The 16,942-nt window shown below is 44.3% G+C and overlaps 1 protein-coding gene across 2 annotated transcripts in view; it reads left to right on the forward strand.

Annotated features, from left to right (window-relative positions):
- The first annotated feature begins 3,736 nt into the window (after positions 1 to 3,736).
- Positions 3,737 to 16,942, forward strand: part of LOC149306253 (serine/threonine-protein kinase SMG1) — a 99,686-nt gene continuing 86,480 nt past the window's right edge. Inside the window, exon 1 of one of the 2 annotated variants that reach the window (XM_089540575.1) lies at positions 3,737 to 4,079. In XM_089540575.1, coding sequence (XP_089396701.1) covers positions 3,961 to 4,079 — 119 coding nt within the window. In that variant the 5' untranslated portion in view covers positions 3,737 to 3,960. The remainder of the gene's footprint in view (positions 4,080 to 16,942) is intronic. The other variant, XM_089540574.1, reaches the window with a different exon arrangement.

A 16,942-nucleotide genomic window follows, 5' to 3' on the forward strand; every position in this document is an offset into this window, starting at 1 on the left:
TTTGCAAGCTCTCAGTCAACAGTGTGATGCGGCAGCTAAAAAGGCTAATGTGATTATAGGCTGCATCAACAAAAGTATAGTGTCTAGATTAAGGGAAATATTAGTGCCACTGTATTCTGCTTTGGTCAGGCTTCACCTGGAATACTGTGTCCAGTTCTGGGCACCCAAATTCAAAAAGGCTGTTGACAAGCTGGAGCGTGTTCAAAGGCGGGCGACTAAAATGGTGAAGGGTCTGTTTAAATGACGCATGCATCCTAATAGTCTGGAAGCCATGCCAAAGCCACTGCCCAGCCCTAAGTACTGAAACACAGCTTTGGTGCAGCTTCTGGCCTCTTCAGATGCGTGTGTGATTTAAAAAGCATTTAAAGCATTTAAAAAGCAAAATGACCTGAAGCAGCTTTATTTTGGCCTGTCTGTTCAGGCCCTATATTTTATATATGTAGGGAAATGTAGCCATCTACTGGTGAATGTAGGAACAGAATCAGAAAGAGTTGCAAGCTATTTCCTGTTGTGCTTATCCCTTACATCAAAAAGATACAAAGGCAGTAAACAATAAGACATATTCACTAAGGGACGCCCTTTCGTAACCCTAGTATGTGCTGAGTACGTACTTTTTGCCCATGTGGAACGGGCCATAGTTTCAATTGACTAATTAAAGTTTGGTTCAGGAAATGACGAATTAAAGGGGCAAAACTGGCCATTCTCACTGTTTGCACTTCCTGATGTTTTTAGGCTTCAGCTCCCAGAATTCATGCTTGGGTTTTGGGATGTGAAGTCCAATGCATTTAGAGGACCAAAGATGGTGAGCTATTGCTTTGAATGGATTTGGACCTGGTATCTAAAGAACTTGTTGCTTCCCCATGAACCTGGCTGCTACAGTAGTCAACAGAGGTGTAGTTTCAAGACTACATTCAAAGAGCCTCTGGCATTCTTTGAGGCAGTGATCAGGGACATTGTTTTTACATTTTCTCTGCTAAGATTTTTGTCTCAAATTATGCAAACTGTTGTCAAGGAGACATGTCTCTGCTAGCCTGTACATTCTCATGTGCTTAGTATCGAGACACTATTATCACCATGGTGACCATCAGAAAAGCATATAGGCTGTGCTATACAAAAGGCAGGCAAACCATCTGGGCTTCTGAATCACATGGCTAGAAATATGGCAACCTGCTGCATAGCTGTATCTATTTTTAAACAGGGCATATTACTGGGGTAGGCTATGTGCTCTATCTATGCTACAGAGTGCAGTTCTCTAGCTGAATGGCTCTCAAAGGGGAGTCCTCAGTTTGAAGACATCATCTATTTCAGTTGTGGTCAACTCCAGCTGTTGTTGGATTGTGCTTCTCACCATGTATCACCACTAGGTATTCTGGGTAAGGCTGAAGTTCAGCTTAGAGACTGAGAACCCTAATAGGAAAAGAAAGCCTTAATGAGCCTATCTGTCATTATCACCTGTTAAAACAGTAAGAAAATCATCATCACTATGGTGATGTGTATTATATTTCTATTCAAATTACAGTAACAAGCTCTTAATGTGCATCTAGATATATATGCATCAGCATTTGCCCATGTGTAAATCTGTGACCTCCTTTTTGGCAAGAGGTACAATGGAAATTGTACAAATTCTTGGCAAAGATAACATTAACATTACATTTCTCGCTGTGTTTAACTAAGCTTGGAAAGTAATGTATTACAAGTAAGTGACTTAGGGGTCTTGTTGTTGTTGTGTGCCTTCAAGTTGTTTCTGACTTTTGGTGACTCTAAGGTGAGCCTATCACAGGGTTTTCTGGGGCTGAGAGTGTGACTCCCCCAAAATCAAAGGGAATCCAAACCTGATTTCCAGAGTGACAGTCTGACACTCAAATCACTATGGACCTTACCACACAGGGCACAGAAGTAGGGTCAGTTCGCATTGGTTGATGCGTATTCGCATTATAATGCATCGTTCATTCACACTCGCACTCTCTGAATACGCTTTGCCGATTCGTATTCGCGTCATATCGCATCATTCATTCACATCTGGGCAGCCTTCCGCATCGACGTTTTGCGAATCGGCCAATGCGTATTCAGGCAAAGTGAGGCAAGTGCAGATTGGATAACCACACCAACCCAATACAATGTGGATTGGCCGATGCGCATCGGCAGCTTTGCGCATGCTCTGTGGGGCTCTGAACGGGGGCAACATTTTTAACTTCCGGGGTGAAGAATGAGGTCACTGTTTAGCGCGTAATTTCGCGAGAATTGCTGCCTTTAGCAACTTACGAAAGGGGTATGCACCATCTGTATATGTGTGTGTGTGTATATATATATATATATATGCACACACATAAATACATACATACATACTTATATATATACATACATACTTATATATATACACATAGTGGTACAGCCAAAAGTGTGATGCCTTTTTTATGTGTACACACACATTTGTCTGTATGAGTGTTAATATATATATATATATATATATATATACACACACACACAAACACACACATATATATACAAAAACACACTTGCCACAGCCAAAAGTGTGATGCCGTATTTATATGTGTACACACACATCTGTCTGCTTGAGTGTTTATATATGTGTGTGTATACATACATATATACACACACACACATATACACACACACACAAGCTGTGGAGCAGCCGAAAGTGTAATGCTGCATGTATATGCTTACATACACATCTTTGTGTGTGTGTGTATATATATAGATATAGATATATATAGATATAGATATAGATACATATACATCCCCCCTCCAACACAAAAGGTTTCCACTTTATCTCGTTCAGTGGAAAAATCGCTCCCCAGCCCCGGCAGTTGTCCTGAAAGGGGAAAGGGCCAACGGAAGGAGAAGGGGGAAATTCCAGCACAGCATCATGGGAAATTTGTAACCCGGTGGTCTTCAGGAGAACCAGCAGATTGGATGTACACACCAGCCAAAGCAGCAGAGGTTTCGCACTGGCCATCAATACGGATCCCCTAATGTTGAGGTGGAATCTCTTTTCCTGGCGCTTACATCCATTGCTCTGGGTCCTAGTCTCCGGAGCAGCAGAAAACAAGCTTGCTCCCTCCTCAATATGACACCCCTTCAAGTATTTAAATAGGGCTATCATATCACCTCTTAACCTTCTCTTCTCCAGGCTAAACATCCCCAAATCCCTAAGCCTCTCCTCAAAGGGCTTCATGGTTTCTAGACCCTTCACATTTTAGTCTCCCTCCTTTGGACACATGGCTCCAGCTTCCCCACATCCTTTCTGAATTGTGGGGCCTGGAACTGGACTCAGGTGGGGCCTGAACCGAGCAGAGTGGGAGTTCCTGCATGGCAGAATGGGGCTGGAGTGGACCGGGGCCCTTGTGGCCTCTCCCGACTCTATGGTCCTTCTGTGGGACCAGAGCGGCGGCGTGACTTCCTTTGATGGAGGACGGAGGCACTACTAGACTTTGGGTTTTGAACCAAACCCGCGGCAGCGAAGCAGAGCCCTGGCTGCGCAGAGGGCGCTTCGTACTTGCGCCGTGGCTGCTTGGCCAGTCCTTGGGGGGCGGAGAGGGAGAGAGAGAGGCCTGGTCTGGGCCCGGTGGCACTAGGCCTCACCCGCGGCCCTCCCATGATGCCCCGCGCGGCGCCTCTTCCTCGCCGCCGCCGCCGCCGTCCTTTTTCCCGTGATGCCGCGCGGCCTCGCTCTGCCTGAGCCTGAGTCTGACTGGAGTCAGCAGCTGGGCCTCAGTCGGTGGCCGCCAGGAGGAGCCGGAGGAGCGCCAGGCGGGGCCTCCGCTGCCGTCGCCCTTCTCTTCCGCGTGAGGCGCCGGAGCAGCGCCCCAGGAGACGCCCGTTGCCGCGCCTCTCTCCGCTCCTGCGATTATTATCACCGTCATCATCCTCATCCTCGCCAGCCCTCCTCCTCCTCCTTCCTGGCGCCCCCCGGCCGGCCATGCCGTCTCGGGCAAGGTAATGAGCCGCAGAGGCCCGGGGTCTCGGCTGAGCGGCGGCGCCTCCTCCTCCTCCTCCTCCTCCTCCTCGGGGCCCAGGCAGCACTATCACCCGCGGAGCTGGAATGACTGGCAAGCCAGGTGAGCCAGGCCTACAAGCGGGGGCAGGGCGAAGGGGAAGAAGGGCCCCGCGGGGCCTAGCAGCGGCGGCGGCCCAGGCCCTCCCTGGCTGCTCCTGCGGCTGGGCTCTGAGGCCTAGACAGGGAGAGGCTCGCTCTTCTTCTTGAGCCCTCCCTCCCTCCATTTTAATCACACTCTCCTTCCCTGGAGGCCTTTAAACAGAGGCTGGATGGCCATCTCTTTTGGGCGCTTTGATGGGGAGTTCCTGCATGGCTGCACTGGAAGGCCCTTTTTGGGGTCTCTTCCAACTCTAGGATTCTATTATTCTATGATCCCTCCTTAAAACAAATCGACATCATAATAATGTGAAGTCGAAGGCTTTCGTGGCCGGCCTCCATACTTTTTGGTGGGATTTTCGGGGGGCTCTGTGGCCAGGTCCTAGAAGAGGTTCTTCCTGACGTTTCGCCAGCAGATGCTCTTCTAGGACATGGCCACAGAGCCCCCCGAAAATCCCACCAAAAAGTATGTTGTTAATGTTTTCTAAAACCCTCTCTCTTTCTTCCATCCGCCCCTTCCTTGCAGATGGGTCAAATTGGCTGTGGCTTTCTCCTGGGTGTGTCCCCTTGCTTTGCCTCTCCTCCTTTTCCAGGTGGTTGAGAGAAAATGGGGTCTTGAGGAAGGAGTAGAGCCTTTGAAATATGCTGCCAGTAGGTATAGAGGAGAGGAGAGCATGTGAGATACGTCCCAGGAGTTGTGGGCGTGGGTGAGGAGATAAGAGGCCGAACCAGATGGCCTCCCCGGATACAGCGGCCCCTCCACGTTCGCAAGGTTTAGGGGCGAAGGGCCCCTGCGAATATGGGGGAATTGCAAATAAAAAATACCATTGTTTTTGGTGGGGTTTTGGGGCTCTGCGGCCGTGTTCTAGAAGAGTTTCTTCCTGATGCTTCTCTGAAGATGCCAGCCACAGATGCTGGCGAAACATCAGGAAGGAACTCTTCTAGAACACAGCCACAGAGCCTGAAAAACCCACAAAAAACTATGGATGCCGACCATGAAAGCCTTCGACTTCGCACTTAGAGAAGTGTTTTCTCTAGGAACTTTTAGCTTCTCCAGTACAACTCTATGGTCAGCGTCTGGCAGAGTTGCGCTGGAGGAATGGGAGGTTCCTAGAGAACATATTAATCAAAACGACAAATAATCACATCCACAAAGTCAAAACTGCAAATGTGGAGGGATAACTGTATTTCCATCTTGATAGGATGCAAAATCTGTGTGTGTGTGTGTGTGTGTGTTTTTATGAAGTGCATGTATATTTGACAGTCTTTGATAGTACTTAATGCCTTTCATAAAGTACACAGACTCTAGACCACAGTCTTGTAGCATTAGAGGTGTCCTTCTTTACAGTGTCACAAGATTCTTTGTTGTTGCAACAGAGAAATGTGTGAAATGTTTGTACGTGCAGCACACTGCCACTAAACGTAAATACCTCCACGTTCTTTTCTCTTCTGAATTCATTCCCATCTCTTGGGATTTTTTGTATTCATTTTCGTTGTATGTTTTCATCCACTGTAGAAAGATTTTTGAATGGTAACTTTTGTTGCCTAGCTGGTAACTTGTTAATGCTTTTCAAGAAGGGAGAAAGTCATGGATGGTTTATTTGAGGTTGGGTCTGTGGCTATAGATTCATTAAGTTAACTTCATCACAGTTGAGCCTCCATAGCCACGAATTCTGGATCTGTGGCATGAAAATATTCCACACACACACAATCCCCAAAAGCAAACCTTGATATTGTCTTTTTATATAAGGGATACCATTTTACTGAGCCATATACTAGGACTGAGCAGCTATAGATGTTTGTGTCCATGGGAGGTCCTGGAGCCAAACCCCAGCAGATACTGTATTTGTAAATTTGCCAGTTAATAGAAAGAGGAGTATTTGAAGTTGTAAACCCTTAAATTTGATGCTTCTGGGTTACTTAAGATTGAATTCCATGAATTATTTAAGCCTTCATGTATTTCTTTATGCTTGGTAAGACTCACTTCACCTCAGATTTAATGGGCTTTCTTTTCTGACAACAATTGTACCCATACTGTGGCTTTATACATGACAGAGTTCATGTATGATAAAGCTCTAAGATTACACTTAACATCCCAGGACAGTATTCATGCCTCATGATAAGCCATGGTTTGTGTTAACCATGTTTTGCTGATGAGTAGGAGATGACCAAACTCTGGCTTTTCTTCCCGCATTTTGTGTGTGCTTTTGCCCTTTCCCTTTTGGCAGCACCTGTTTGAGGGTGGGCAAATGGGCAAACAGAGTTTATGAGCCAGAGCTGATAAGCCATCAATAAGCCATGGGTTTAGATTGTGGTTTGTGAAGCTTAGCAAATAATTGCAGAGGCAAATTTGCATACCAACAACATATGTCCTGAAAATATAATCATTGTGTCCATGCAAGTGTGCATAGCACGATAGTTGTAAAGAACAGAGTTCCTGGATATGAAAATGTTCTCAAATCGTGGGAATTTGTATCTGTATGTAGTGCAATGATATGAGGCTGCTCTTAAAACCAGCATTAAACCATAATAGGCTCAGTTCTGTTAGTTTGAAAGTCAGCTTTGCTAAAGAGGGTGGTGTTAAAAACTTTTTGAGAAATAGAAGGCATCTTACTTGTTCCTGTAAATTAATGATGAAAGATTAAACCACAAGCATTGTATCAACATTATTTATTTATTGCAGTTATATCCTGCCATTCCCCCAAAATGTGATCCCAGGCAGTTTACAATAGTTGAAAAAACAATGCCAGCGAAAACGTTGTTGAGTGCCTTATGGCAACCCTAAAACGGGGTTATCATGGGATTTTCCGGGCAAGATTGGTTCAGAGGAGGTTTGCCATTGACTTCCCTTGAGACTGAGAGCCTGTGACTTGCTCAGGGTCACTCAGTGGGTTTCATGGCCGAGTTGGGACTCGAACCCTGGTCCATGTTCAGCATTCAAATCACTGGCACAAAACATTGATTATAAAAGTTATAAGAGAATTAAATAACAGTGTTACTAAAAACATGATTAAAAACACTTAACGTTATGACTCCATCAGCATAATCTGGAAAGCAGCTGATCAGTTATATGATTGAAAACAAAAAGCAAATGCTTTAGACAAACTTATGTCATCAGTACTTGAGAACCAACTTTATCTTTCAGATACCTAGATAATATTGGTATGAAATTCACAGTTTACTTTGAAAGTTTTATAAAACATGCCTTCCCTTTCAGTAAATGTGGTGCAAACTGATGTCCAGTCCATTGCGTTTTCCCTGAGACAACACCATTTAGTTGCACAGACTTGAGTGCATAAAAGGGTAGGGCTATAGGTCAGTGACGAAGGAACTGTTTTGTGTATAGGAAGTCCCAAGTTCAGTTCCCAGCATCTCTACACAGAAGCTCCTTTTTGAAACCCTGAACTGCTTCTCATAAATATCAGTGAACTAATTGGATTAATGGTTTCATTTGCTGTAAGGCAGCTTCTGATATATTGGAGAATATATTGATAACCAGCCCATCTGATATGGATGAACTCAATGTCTATTTGATAGCAACATCTACAATTGATCTTGTAAATAATTTGGCAATAGCCAACCCTTAACAACTGTAATGTAATTATATGCTGTGACCATCTCTGCCTGAATTCTAACTCCTTTCTGACACCAGGTGTTGTTTGGTTTGTTACTTTTTTGTAACTCCTGCTACTGTAGCAGCAGCCTTACACAGGCTATAACCCAGGGGTAGGCAACCTTTTTGAGCCGGGGGCCGGGTTGCTGGCCTTCAAACAACTGGGGGGCTGAAGCCAAAAAATAAATAATTAAATAATTTTTTAATATTTAAAAAAAAATTAAATAAATAAATAAACCAGGACAAATGTGGGACAAAAATTTCAAATGGAGGATACTTTTTTTAAAAAAAAATGGAGGACACGCTAAAAATTTGCTGATTTTTTAAAAAAATGTTAATATATAGACAATTGCCCCCCTTGCCCACCGCTTGCCCCCCTTGCCTGCCGCTTCCCCCCCCGCCCACCCGCCTCCTCCTGATAGGCCAAAGGCCCCACACCCTCATGCGAGAGGCCAAAGGCTCCGTCGGCAATCGGCGGCCGGACCGGGCTGCCTACCCCTGCTATAACCTTTCTTAGGTTCAAAACACACTGCAGAAATAATCCAGTTTGAGACCGTTTTAATAGCCCCGGCTCAGTGCTAGGGAATCCTGGGAATTGTAGTTAGAATGGAGTAATTAAGGAAGGAAGTCTTGCTGAAGAAAACCCTATGAAATTCATGGGGTCACCTTAAGTTGACAAACAACTTGAAGGTACTTACATAAGCAGATGAAGCTTTCTCCAAAAATTGTCAATGATAGCGCAATAACAGCTCCAGATGTTGGCTGTTTACACCCAGAATTTGGGGCCACGTTTTCTGACCTTCATCTCTCATATCCAGTTTTGTCATACAATATTTACTTCACTTTTTGAGTCCCCCATTTTAGCCTTACACTTCTCAACAGCTGCAGGCAAATTAGGTTTGTGTCTGTTGGCTCTATGCAAATACAGTCCAGATTATTAAAAGTGTGCTTGATATGGAAACCTCATCTATCTCCTTTTTAGAGACCTTCTACCCACATGTAGAGGATTATTGTAGAGGATTATTTTAATTATTTTTATTTAGATGATTATTTTAATTAATTTTTGCTATTTACATTTTTTAAAAATGTTTTGTTAAAATAATAAAAGTAAGTTTCTACTTTGTTTTATATATTTTTACAGTAATCTTAGAGAGACCAAATCAATCTCCACCCAGGTTACAGTCTTTTAAAAAAGTATACTTCTGGGTCATCTTATGCCATCTGATAGTATGAAGCATGCTCACATCTTCATTTAGGAAAGGAGAAAGGTGTATCACGTGTGTGTTAGATTTAAGACAGCAGTTTTCAAAGATTATGGTCATGTACTCTTTTGTCTTTGAAAATATGCTGTGTCCTGGTTTCTTGAGGGCATAAAATGACTGCTCTTGAAGAATAGAATCACAAGTGTTGGAAGAGATCACAAGGACCATCCCTCCATACAAGAATACACAATCAAAGCACTCCCGACAGATGGCAATCCAGCCTCTATTTAAAAACTTCCAAAGAAGGAAACTCCACCACACTCTGAGTCAGCATATGCCACTGTCTTAATAGCTCTTACCATCAGAAAAGTCTTCTTAATGTTTAAGTGTAATCTCTTTTCCTGTAGTTTGCATCATAGAAGAGTTGCAAGAGGCCTCAAGGGCCATCCACTCCAACCCCCTGCCATGCAGGAACTCATAATCAAAGCACCCCCAACAGAAGGCCATCCAGCCTCTGTTTAAAAATCTCCAAAAAAGGAGACTCCACCACATTCCAAGGCAGCATATTCCCCTGTCAAACAGCTCTTACTGTCAGGATCTTCTTCCTGATGTTGAGGTAGATTCTCTTTTCCTGTAGGTTGAACTCATTGCTCTGGGTCCAATTCTCTGGCGCTGCAGAACAAATTTGCTCTGTCTTCAGTATGACATCCCTTCAGATATTTAAACAGGGTTATCATATTACCTCTTAACCTTCTCTTCTCCAAGCGAAATATACCTAGCTCCCTAAGTCGTTCCTTGTACGGCATGGTTTCCAGACCTTTCTTTGGGGTAATTTAAGGTTCCTTTTGCTAAGGAAACAAAAAATATTTAAATATTAAAAATAACAAAGCCAAGCCTGTTAGGATCTAGCTTTAAATCAGCAGAGTAGCAGAGGATGATTCTTTGTCTAACTATGGGGCTAAACAGGCAGGCAAAAAGAGGTTTAGGCTGACTTGAAGGTGTGGCGTTTGGATGACACATGCCTTGAAGACAGCAGGAAAGTGCCCTCTAGGCGCCTTATACATAGAAAAGCCATTTCAAAAAGAAGCAGCTTTTTCCACTTCTTCCTGGCTTGAAGCCATTCATGTGGTCATGACTTGAGCACTCCAGTTGCCTTGGGAGCCGGTGATGTGGTTGGTGGGGTTTCCATGTGGCTTCAGAAAAGGCAGCTTCAAGCCACATTTTCCTGCCCATCTGTTTCGCCCTGTGATTCCCTAAGAACTGAGACTGACTCAAACAACATGTAGCTTGTAGTTTAAAACAAAAGTTTACTAATGGCTTTAATCTATATTTACATAGAACCTAATCCTAAACTAGTGAATAATTCAGGTAAAAATAAATCTTTATCTCACTATCTTATTTATCAGAACTTCTTTCTCCTCACCTTCCCACTCAGGCCCTCCGCTCTGCTAGTCAAGGTCGGCTGTCCCAGCCCAGGATTTCCTCTGCCCCATCTCGGATTTGCCCCCTTTCACTTACTGCCCCTCACTCCTAGAGCCTTCTTCCCCCACGAGCAAGAGCCATCACTTCTTTAACCAGCTTCAAAACGGAGTTGAAGACCATCCTGTTCAGAGAAGCGTTCCCAGGCATTGCGTGATTGTCACTTGCTATTTGATGTTCTTTTGTTGCCTGTTTTATTGAACCCTTTCCTGTATTGCTATGTATTTTATATATATTATCCTATTATTTCTTAGATTGTACGCCATAGGCAGGTTTACTCTTTTATATTTATTGTTTTTATGTATAGCGCTGTGCAAATTACAGTGCTATATAAATAAATAAATTATAATAATAATAATAAAGTTGGGAGAGCAGGAAGGTGTAAACACAACAGCTCTCTGTGTCCTAGTCTCTGGAGCAGTAGAAAACAAGCTTTCTCCATTCTCAGTATCCCTTCAAACAGTGGTTCCAAACTTTTTTGGGCAACCATCACTTGCTCTTAGGCAATAATCCTAGTGCCACCAAACACATATTTTTTTGATATTAGCTCTACTCTTTTGTACAGCAGCAACCCAGCGAGCATCGTCTGTTTCAGCCATGCCCAGATCTCCACCACCTCCTCTTCTTCCTCAGCCTCTTGTGTGTGAATATAGCTGCTGTGGCAGTAGAAGCCCAGATCTGCTCCTCTCTCTTGTCTGCACCAGCCTTACAGCAAATGGAAGGCCAGCTGCTTGGCTTCAAAAGAAGCGGTGACTGTGCAACTGACTGAACAGTGACCAAGAAGCCTATCGCTAGGTGAGAGCCACTGCTTGACCAGCTGCTCACTCACTGTGGCCTTTGCATTTGGTCACCTTGAGAGTAGCAACTGAGCAGCTGGCTGAGCAGCAACCAAGAAGCCTCTCATCCACATTGGCCTTGTAGCAAAGGCTAGCATGAGTGAGAGGCTTCTTGGCTGCTGTTTGATCAGCTGCTCCCCAGGTGACCGGGTGCAGAGGGAGAAGCTTCTTCCTGATGAGGAAGGACTCTCAATCAGAGAGGTGAAGAATCGACCCTGGATACTCCTTGTTCTTCCCCAGAGCTGTTCCTTCTCCACACAGCTTTACATCATCCCCCCCCCCCCCGACCAGTATTGTTTCTTCTGCTATCTCTTTTCTCAGCCTGTCCAATGCAAGAAATCAGGAGCAGCAGTGCAGCTCCAACCTGCCAGCCAAGTCTTGGCAAAACTCAGAGATCTTAAGCAGGGTCCCATATGTGAAAGCTTCTTTTTGCCACCACTTCTAACCTGTGCCTCATTCCTCACCATTGTTCTAAATTCTTGGACTGCCTGAAGGAAGAGGCCCCTCCCTCCTCAACTGTCATCTCGGCCTCAGAGGGAGCGATCAGGCAGACCCAGCAACATCTTGGACTGCCTGAAGGAAGAGGCCCCTCCCTCCTCAACTGTCATCTCGGCCTCAGAGGGAGCCATCAGGCAGACCAGCAACATCTTGGACTGCCTGAAGGATGAGACTTCTCCCTCCTTTAACTGTATTTTTATTGTATTAATGATTTTACTGTACACCGCTATGATCATCGCGGAATAGCGGTCTATAAATAAAACATATTATTATTATTATTATTAAAGGCCAGTGGTCCCTTTCTTGAGCTCCAGTACTTTGACCAAAGACCCTCCTTTTTTCCTCATCACCACCTACTGTCCCATTTCCCCTCCCATCTCCCCATTATCTTTCCAACACCTCCATCAGGGGCATACCACCTTCTTTGGGGATCATTACCTTCAAATATTTAAGCTTGGTTATCATGTCACCCCTTAACCTTTTCTTCTGCTGGTCCATATACTGCACCATATTGCCTGTTTTATATTTTAAAGCATTGTCCATCCATGCACCAATTCTAAATTTCTATTCTTTTCATTTTAAACAAGCAGAGACCCTCTGGAACATTTGTTATCTGTCCCACAACCATCACACTCATGGATAAGAGAGTGGGGAAAAAAATCTCTTCCCTGAATTTGGAATCTAGGACAAATTTGAAGCTACAGTATACTATAAGTTGACCTCGTATATAAATTGAGGGTAGATTATGGGGCCAAAATTAGGGATTTTGTTGTGACCCATGAATAAGTTGAGGGATGGCTTTACAGACCACCCCACCTTACAATCCACCTCCCTGCCACTTCCTCCATTCTTCCTGCAGCGATGTGGTCTTCAGAGGAGCTGTTGAGGCTGCTGAGAGTCACGGGTGGGTTTGTGGCCATACTGTCCAAGGATGCCTTCCAGGATCCAGAACTGGAAAGGGTGCTTGGGAGCCAGGCGAGGGCAGCCTGGAGGCTTTGGCAGGGTGTTTGTGTGTGTGTGCGGGGGGGGGGGGGGGCAAGGCAACCCTGGGCCAAGCATCTTCGGTGCCTGAGCCACTGCTGCTGGGAAGTCTTTCTGTCTTTTCTTTCTTTCTTTCTTTCTTTCTTTCTTTCTTTCTTTCTTTCTAAATTTAAAAAATAGAGCCAAGCAAATGGTGAAGGGTAGGGATCCTCTCCCCTGCACTATCCACTTTTGCTGCCCTCAGTCTGGAGCTTGGCCGCCATTAGCTGGGGGAGATCCAGCTAGCGCCTAGCTACTCTTGGCATTCCTTCTTCCCTCCACAATTTTTACGAGTGTCCTTAGCTTTGCACATCCATCTAGAAGCAGGCAGTGCCCCCTCTCCCCTGGGCATCATTGGCATTTTTAGTTTTGGGTAAAGTACTTCTTCCAACTGCAGCAGTATAGTTATTCTGGCCAACAGGAACTCAGCCTGAGTTTCCTGCCTCCTCTGTCAAACCACCACTAAGAATTTTAGTTTCTGATAGTTTGATGTGAACCTGTAAAACATATTTCACCATTGATCAGGTGCTTTAGGGTTGAAGAGAATTGGTGTTCAAATTTGAAAGAAGAGCCACAGGATACTCAGTGAAGAAAGTAACCCTCCAGCCCCCAATTGAAGAGTGACTAACTGGAAGACTTGATATAGTAGTTGTTATATTTGGAGGAGAGGTAATTCCTCTTAGCTTTTCCTCTTATACTTGTTTTGCTGTTTCAGGTTCTTCAGTTTCCTTCTGCTGCTTCTGAAACAAGACTTTGCATGTTTCACTTGTATTATATGATGTCTGTTAAGCCTCTTCTAAACAGACAGGATATATGGTAGGTTGTGTTGTCACTGAGTAACATACTGCCAAGTTGGCAAATTAAGCTAGGTGCTGCAAAACATAAAGCATGGAGCTGAGAAATGGGAGGAGGTTTAATCTGATAGATTTCAGTGTGTGTTTAGAATTTGGAACAGTGGCAATTAATTTTTTTAAAGTTTATTAAATGAATGAGGGTACTGCAGGATTGATATTTTATGATGGTTTATTTCATAGAATCATAGAGTTGGAAGAGACCCCAAGGGCCATCCAGTCCAACCCCCTGCCATGCAGGAATACACAATCAAAGCACCCCAAACAGGTAGCCATCCAGCCTCTGTTTAAAAACCTCCAAAGAAGGAGACTCCACCACACTTCAAGGGAGTGTGTCCCACTTTCAAACAGCTCTTACTGTCAGGAATTTCCTTTTAATGGGGCTTTCTACACGGACATTTGGGACGTCCTCCGGACGTCCCATTTTAAAAAAGGGGCGTCTCTTTTAGACGCCCCATGGTCTAGTACGGACTCCGTCCGTACAAGATGGCGGCGCCCCTTCTACATGGGCGCCGCCATCTTTACGCATCGGACGCACAGCGTCCAGACGCGTCGCGCCGCTGCTGACGTAGCGAGCGCGCCCCTGGCGCCTCGCTACGTCGCAAACGCGACGCAAAAAGAAGCTCCATTTTGGAGCTTCTTTTTTCGGTCCGCGCGGGAGTCGGGCCGTTTGAAGGCTCCGGCTCCCCCGCGGACCTTCTGGCGGCGGTGCCAGACCGCTGCAAAGCGGCGGTCTGTACCCCGCCATAGTTTAGATGGAATCTCTTCTTTCCCATTTCCTTCTTTGTCTATATTGTTTCCTGAAAAGAGGATTTCATAAAGTTTGCAGAGCTTATAGTCTCATATGTTTGTTTTAATTTACCTGCTTTGGGATCTGGAATAAAAAAAAGTATGATAAATTTAAAAAATAAAGTTCCCATTTTGCTTTATTTAGTTTGGTGAAGGCTCACAACTGCATTTCTTTGTTTTACTTTCGGTAATTGAAAATTTTCAGGCTTTTGCAGACCTAAATGCGTAAAAGTTTTGCAGTCAGCAATATTATGTGTGAGCATGTGTTACTGTGAGAAGAATTTCCCAGTTTTAAATTACTACAGGATGTCACGAATTATATTGCTCTTATTATATGACAGTTATTAGAAAACTTTGATAATCCTTTGCATACCGTATATACTGGACTATAAGTCAAGAAATTTATGCCCAAAAATTGACCCAGAAATCTGGGGGTCAATTTATATATGGGTCAACACAGTCACCATGGGTTGAGATCAACTGGAGGGCAGTTAACAACAACCAGTAATATTGCTCATAAAGGTCTTTTAAAAAGCAGCCCCGATGCCCAATTCTCTGTGCCACGGCAGTGATTTCTGAAAGCGCTGCCAAGGCAGGAGTGTGAGTGTGTGTGTGATGTGTATTGATTCCCTTCGCAATCTGATCTCCAAACCTTTCCTTCTCCTTGCATTTTCCCATTTTCCCTCCACTTTAACCTGATCTTAAAATCTTTGCTCCTCCTCCTCCTTGCTCCTCCTGATGACCAAACTTCTCTTTTTCCCCCTCCACTTCCAATCCGATCATAAAACCTTCCGTCTCCTAAATTCTACCCTTGACTTATCCATGAGCCATATCAAAATAAATGATTTTGGCCCTAAAAACGTTGCTTGATTTATACATGAGGTCATTTTGTACATGAGTATACAATATTTGGTTGCAGCCACTTGATCATGTGTAAGATTAAGGTACCAAGTGTAAATCCACTTTTCTGGGTGTAAGCATCATAGAGCTAAGTGGGTCTCAACACTGAGAAGTGTTTTGATACTATTTATATACTATTTTATATTTATGTATAAAATAGTATGTAAAATACAGTATTTTATACTATACTGTTCTGCACCCTCTTTTCTTTATGTAAGCGCCATAGATCAAAGTGGGCCTTATAACATAAGCATTACTCAGAAGTGTTTTTATACTATTTAATGCATTTGTTAACTTCCTTATACAATGTGTACACCTTGGTCGCAGTTAGTTTGAGACATGCTGTTTTCACATTTCCACTCAACTTCCCAAACAGATTCAAGTTTATGATGTTGCCTTTTCCCGCTGTTCTTACTGTGTTTGTATAGAATCCAAAGGCACAGCTCTGTTGGTCTAGAAAATCAGTATTTAAAGGGATCTTGAAGCATCTTTGAGACTAAGGAGATTATCGCACTACACTCCTGTAGAGTTGCTTTTCCACGTTTACTGCTCTGGCTGTCTCCTGTTGCATTCTAGGTTTTGTAGTTCAGTGAGGCCTAAGAGCTCTCTGTCTGAATCTAAATGCCCCTCCCTAAACTGCAAATCCCAGAATGCAACAGGTAGCAGCTAGAGCAGTTAAAAGTGGAATAGCAACGCTATAAGAGTATAGAGCAAGAATCTCCTAACTGAAAGAAAGAGGCTGGTAGCGTGAGCTTTTGTAGACTTGAGTCTACTTCTACTCTCCATCACTTCTACTCTCCACTGCCTCCGCTGGCTCCAGTGTGGTCTCTCTCCTTGGTGCTTATGCATCTCATCAGACCTCCCTTTGAGCCCCTGGGCTCATCCTCTCTGAGGTTGCTTACACTTGGAAAGTGTCATTTCTCGTGGCCATCACATCGGCCAGGCGGGCCTCTGAGATGACTGCATTGTGCTTGGATGAGCCCTTCACCATTTTCCACGAAGAAGAATGTCCTCAGATTGGACATTTCATTTCTTCCTGAGGTTGTATCCCCCTTCCACCTTTGTCAAGACATGTTCTACCCAATATTTATCCAGACCCTTCTTTGCATTTGGAAAAGACTATGCACATGCTTGATGTTTTATGTTCAATGTTCTGCTGAGTTCAGGTTGACCAACAAGTTGTTTGTTTGTTATGGTGGATCCAGAAAAGGCCACCCAGTTTCCGTTCAGAGATTCTCAAATGGATTGCCTAGACCATTGTACTGGCTTATGAGCTGGCCAAACACTCTCTTCCTCTTGGTGTGCACCCACACTCAAGCAGGGCTGTTTCCTCATCTGCTGCCTTCCTTAGAGGCATCCTTCTTCCTGATGATTGCAAGGCAGCTATGTGGTCCCAACCTTCCACGTTTGTCCAGCATTACCGGCTTGATTCCAGGTCTCATCGAGATGCCAGTTTCAGCCGTGCTGTGCTTTCTTCAATTCTGCAGTGACCTTCCTGTCATCCTACTGTGTGAGGCACAGAGACCAAGAAGAAGTAGAAGAGTTTGCTTACCTGTAACTGTGGTTCTTCGAGTAGTCTTCTGTGCCTTCACACAAACCCGCCCTACCTCCCCTCAGTCAGGTCCCTGCTGTTTTTTGCG

The sequence above is a fragment of the Sceloporus occidentalis genome, unplaced genomic scaffold (genome assembly GCF_023333645.1).
Source record: "Sceloporus occidentalis isolate IW3139 unplaced genomic scaffold, rSceOcc1.0.p SCAF_10, whole genome shotgun sequence".
Classification (NCBI taxonomy): domain Eukaryota; kingdom Metazoa; phylum Chordata; class Lepidosauria; order Squamata; family Phrynosomatidae; genus Sceloporus; species Sceloporus occidentalis.